Source organism: Alligator sinensis, unplaced genomic scaffold (assembly GCF_000455745.1).
Source record: "Alligator sinensis unplaced genomic scaffold, ASM45574v1 scaffold512_1, whole genome shotgun sequence".
Lineage (NCBI taxonomy): Eukaryota > Metazoa > Chordata > Crocodylia > Alligatoridae > Alligator > Alligator sinensis.
Window position 1 is genome coordinate 517,569 of NW_005842063.1, and position 5,179 is coordinate 522,747.

At 56.3% G+C, this 5,179-nt stretch overlaps 1 protein-coding gene across 3 annotated transcripts in view; it reads right to left on the reverse strand.

The window, feature by feature from the left end:
• Nucleotides 1-3,441: 3,441 nt before the first annotated feature.
• Nucleotides 3,442-5,179, reverse strand: part of P3H1 (prolyl 3-hydroxylase 1) — a 19,485-nt gene continuing 17,747 nt past the window's right edge. For all 3 annotated transcript variants that reach the window (XM_025203677.1, XM_006023180.3, XM_025203676.1), the window contains 3 exons: nucleotides 5,076-5,151; nucleotides 4,368-4,508; nucleotides 3,442-4,143 (listed from right to left, as the gene is read on the reverse strand). In XM_025203677.1, the coding sequence (XP_025059462.1) occupies nucleotides 4,000-4,143; nucleotides 4,368-4,508; nucleotides 5,076-5,151 (361 nt within the window). In that variant the 3' untranslated portion in view covers nucleotides 3,442-3,999. The remainder of the gene's footprint in view (nucleotides 4,144-4,367; nucleotides 4,509-5,075; nucleotides 5,152-5,179) is intronic.

The window sequence follows — 5,179 nt, forward strand, 5'->3', positions numbered from 1 at the left end:
AGGACCGAGCCCTGTGGGACCCCACTGCCCACACCCTTCCAGGTCGAAACCGACCCATCCACCACGACTCTCTGGGTGCGACCCTCTAGCCAATTCGCCACCCACCGGACCGTGCAGTCATCCAAGTCACAGCCTCTTAACTTGTTCACCAGTATGGGGTGGGATACCGTATCGGACTTCCTGAAGTTTAAGTATACAACATCAACCCCTACTCCTGCGTCCAGGCGTTTCGTAACCTGGTCATAAAAAGAGACTAGATTGGTCAGGCACGATTTGCCTGCTACGAACCCGTGCTGGTTTCCCCTCAGCATAATTTTTCCTGCCGGGCTCTCGCAAATGTGAACCTTGATAATTTTTTCAAAGACTTTGCCAAGGATGGAGGTGAGACTGACTGGCCTATAGTTGCCCGGGTCCTCCTTCCTCCCCTTCTTGAAAATGGGGACCACATTGGCCCTTTTCCAGTCCTCCAGGACTGTGCAGTGACAGTGGCTGTGCAGTGACGTCAGCCAGTGCCTGCAGCACCCTCTGTTCTACCTCAGTACACTGTTGTAGTAGAAAGCAGTCCAATGTGTGTTCCAGTCACTGCCAGCGCTCTGCTTCAGCACATCCGCTCAGCCTGGCTGCTGGGTGGGTGGAACGATGAGGTCATTTTCCTGAACACTGCTTGAAATGAAATGCAGTGACAGTGGCTGTGCAGTGACGTCAGCCAGTGCCTGCAGCACCCTCTGTTCTACCTCAGTACACTGTTGTAGTAGAAAGCAGTCCAATGTGTGTTCCAGTCACTGCCAGCGCTCTGCTTCAGCACATCCGCTCAGCCTGGCTGCTGGGTGGGTGGAACGATGAGGTCATTTTCCTGAACACTGCTTGAAATGAAAGGTCCCTCAACTGGAGCCCTCGGCCTCGAGAGCACATGCATCCTCATGGCCATTGCTGTCCGTGCAGTTTTGCTTTCCGAGGAGTCTGCGTTGCAAGGCTTCACCTGGAACCTCACACCAGCAAGTCCCCCCACAGCAGCGCAAGACTCATACTGGAACAACAGATGAGGCAGCTCAGCGCCATGGGCTGCAGATCCTTGGCCTGGCAGCTGATTGCGCTGGTTAATGCAGAGCTGCACTGGATAGAGCCGATACAAAGTGATCCTGTAGCAGTGCAAAGATCTCACTGTCTGACTTGTTGCTGGGTTTGGCCCACAGTGTAAGGAAGTGACCAATGTCAAAAGCCCGCAAGTCGATGATAGATGGCATTGCTGCACATTACTAGTTAGCCACAGTAATCGGAGCAGGAGTCCTGAACGGCAGCCTGGCCCCGAAGTCTTCCTTGTGGTGCCAGGTCACCATCATCGAGAGCAGCTGCGCTGAACGCCTTGCGGGCAGACACACCTGGTCCGGGCACCCTGAGTGGCACGGGGTCCCCTTCTCCTCTTGCAGTGCAGGATCCTCCACTGGGGTCTTCTCCTCAAAGCTTTGCTTAGAGCAGGGGCTTTGTCCCAGAGAGATCAAAGCGGGGCAACAGGGCAGCTATCTTATACACAAAAGGTTTAACTGAATACTCTTCAAGCACACGCATGTGCATGCGTACACAGCAGACACGCCAGCCTATCCTGTGAACATGGTCTAAAAGGCCAGCCTCAATCCCCGGTGTTTCAGAGAAATGGGTGGAATCTGGCCAGCTCCCGAGCTGTGCAGCCAGCTGGGGAGGGAAAGCTAAGTGCTTGCACTGCCTGCAGAGGCCAAGTCTTGTGTGTGCACCCTCACTCTTAAATACCCTGCTCACGCAGCCCCAGCCCGGAGCAGTCACCTCAGGGGTGTCCACGGCTGGGAACTGCGTCCGCTTTATGGCTTGCTCCAAGGTAATAAAAGCCTCTTTCTAAACTACCTGAAGCATATTAGCATCAGCGCACACTGCTCCCCTCTCCATCCACTCACCAGGAATACCAGGCGGCCCCAGCCCACCACCAGTGGGAAACAAGGCTTCTGTAGTCAACGGAGCTGGGAAGACACACCTAACAAGTGAGACCCCCAGTCAGCTGCACACCTGCTACTTCTCCCAAATCACTTGCTGCACTCCCTGGGAGCCAGGGCTCAAGTGGTGCAGCCCACCTGTCCAGCACTGCAGTGCTGCCCCACGGGGCCCTGCCTGGGACCTCTGCCAACACTGGCTTTCTGTCAGCAAGGTAAGCAATTGCTGCTTTCCGCCAGGCATGATTTCCGTGTCCACAGCAATCTGGGTCTGCCCTGTTACCTGTTCCCTCCATCCCGTACTTCCCAGTATGCTCTGGGCAACGGGACGCGACTGGCTCCACGAACGCAGCAGGAGACAAAGCTACGGAGAAGGCAGGTTAGACAGGAAGAAGGCAAATTAAGTCAGCAGTAACTATGCTAGCCAAGCCACCAATAGCTTTGCAATCAGCACTGCGTAACACAAGCGACCCTGCTCTCCAGGCCCGAGTCTCTCTCGGCTCAATTCCAACCTCTTTGCAGCTCCCACTCGCGTCCCGCGTGCGCCGTCTCCACTGGACTGTTTGTGTGCTGCTGCCCTCAAGCGGCCAAGCTGAAGCCTGCGAGAACAGTAACTTGACAAACGCTCCCCAAGGGACCCTGAGTCTAAGTACTGCTGTGCTAACGCCATCGCCCAGCCACACCAGAACTGGCTTCCTTAGCTCCCCCTCTCCTACTTGCTGGGCAGAGATGCATCCTAGATCTGTACAAGCCATTGACCATGCAAAAGGGGCTTTAGGTCCCACCAGCTGCAGGGCAATTGGCTTTTCCTCAACACTTCCACTACCAGCAAGGACAGAAGCAACCACGGGAGGAGGTGGCAGGGAGACTGACAGACCAGGAGCTATCAGGGCAGGCAGGAGAGTAAGAGGCCCACAATTGCAAACCCTTCTATTCGTGCCATGCAAGGAACATGAGAGCAGCAGAGACCGCAGGGGCAGACAGGGATGCCACAGCGCCGGTCAGTTCCTCTTCCTCTCAAGTAGATGCATGGAGAGGCAGCAGAGGGGCAAGGATGAGCAGGTACTAGTCAAGGGGGTGACCTTGAGCAACAGGGAGTACTGGGAAGGTGCAGAGATCCAAGGACGAGGTTGTGGGATGCGCAAGAAGGGGGACAGATGGGGAATACGGAGAGGGGTGGCTCAGTCAGAGGTTAGAGAAGAAAGCCAGAAGGTAGAAGGGAGTCTAAACCAGGACAAGGACAGGAGCATCATCTGCATAAAGAGACCAAAAAGCATAAGCAGATCAGGTGGAGGCACCAGAATGGCAGGTGGAAAGGTCTTTGGGAAACAGGGGAAACGCAGGACACCTACCTATACCCCAGCCCTGACCCACTCCCTGCTGCAACCCAAGCGCAGGGAGCCAAGAGGGGCCTGGAATCCCAGCCACGTAAGCAGCAGACAGGAGCTCCAGACACGGCTGACAAAGAAACAACGAGCATATTAGAAAAGAAACCTTTATTTCCTAATCATCTGCAGAAGGCACTTAAATACTTGTGGCACATAATGGTTTGGATTCAGAGGTCCTCTGTGGGCTGTGGGGGGCACTGGCTGCAGCTCCAGCTCTTTCCCACACCGAAGTACCAAGTCTCAAGGTGTTTGACCTCAGCATCCTGGACTTTTGCCACCCAGGGGCAGAGAGAGTCCCCACTGCAGGTGCAGCCTTGTCTGTGACACGACCCACCATGGGCTAGCCTCAGTAGCCAAGGATTTGTGTCCTTGCAATGGGAGATCGGGAGCCTGGTTGTGACAAAGGACCCAGGTGTGGTGGGTACGGTGCAAAACCAGCAGGTTCCTTTTCAGCCCCAGCTGTGCTCAGACTCCAGGCATCAAAGCAGCCCACAGATACTGCTGCTCCTGCTGAGAGGCTTTAAAGGAGCTAGTCAGTTGTCAGAGGCTCAGGACAAGTGCCTCACATCCACGAGCTGCAGTCAAGGCAGGTGGAGTCCTGAAATGCTTTAGCTAGCGCCCTTCTTCCCAGCAGGGCAGAGCCTCAGAAGGCATCATAGCTCATCCTTTCCTTCCACACTCTGGCTGGGAGCATCTGTTGCGGTTGCCAGCTCCACTTCTGGCATCTTCTCCGGAGGCAGATCCACCTCCTCTGCACTGAAAAGCATCTTCACCAGGTCATCTGCTTGCACACGCTCCTGCGGGTGAGAGCAGGGTTACTGCGTGCTGCAGGAGCTGGGACGTGCCCCCGCATTGCTGTTATGGGACCGGGGGGGCGGGGGGTGCATACCAGAACCTACAAACAGCCAGCTTCAGAGGGAGAGGTGAACTGCTGGAGACCTCATCCAGCCATCTCTGTGCCCCAGAGCTCTCTAGAGCCCTTGGGAAAGAGGAGACAAAGCAGCAGCCTGGGACCACTTACCCGTTCGCTGTGCCGGGGGTCCAGGGTGAACCAGAGCGCAATGGCACAGCGCTGGCCCTTGGTCACAGCCTTCACCCCGTGAGGGTTTTCTGAGCCCGAGGAAAAGCCAACCGCACGCCCGCACTGTGGCTGCACCTCTGCCTGCAGTGGGGAGATTGGTTAGGAGCTACCCCCGGCACTGCCCTGTGGATGCTCCCCAAGTTCCTGAGCCCTGTGCGCAGGCTGGCAAGGCTGAACCAGTGCTGAGTCTGGGTTTGGGGTGTTGTGACAAATGCCAGGCTGCATCTTCTTCAGGAGTGCTCCCTGCCCAGCACTGGAGTGCCTCTGCCGCACAGGGAACCCTGCTCAGCCCACAGCTTGGCACAGCCAGGCCCCATTTCCCTGCTGCCGCATTAGAGGGAACGCTGTGCAGATGCTCTGTGCTCAGGATTGGGAGAGATGCAGCTGAGTGCGGCATCCAGCCCAGCCCCTTCTGCACCCTGACAGCCATGCAGTTCCAGCCTCACCAGCTCAGGGTTGCTCCCACCGCAGTCTCTCAGACTAAGTTGTTTAGCCAGGCAGAGCTGGCAGGGGCAAGCGAGAGGAGCAGTTTGTCCGTGCTTCCAGCGGTGTCTAATCCAGATCCCAGAGGCATAACGTGGCCAGGCACCCAGCCCCAGTCATGCCCCTGCCACAATCACCCAAAAGGCACATGCAGAGGCCACTGACCGTCTCAGTCTTGGCATCCATTTCGGTGAAGTAAAACGTTCCTCCTTCGAAGTCCCCGTTGAGATAGAGGATGGCGCTAGAGCCAGACACGAAGCAGAAAGAGT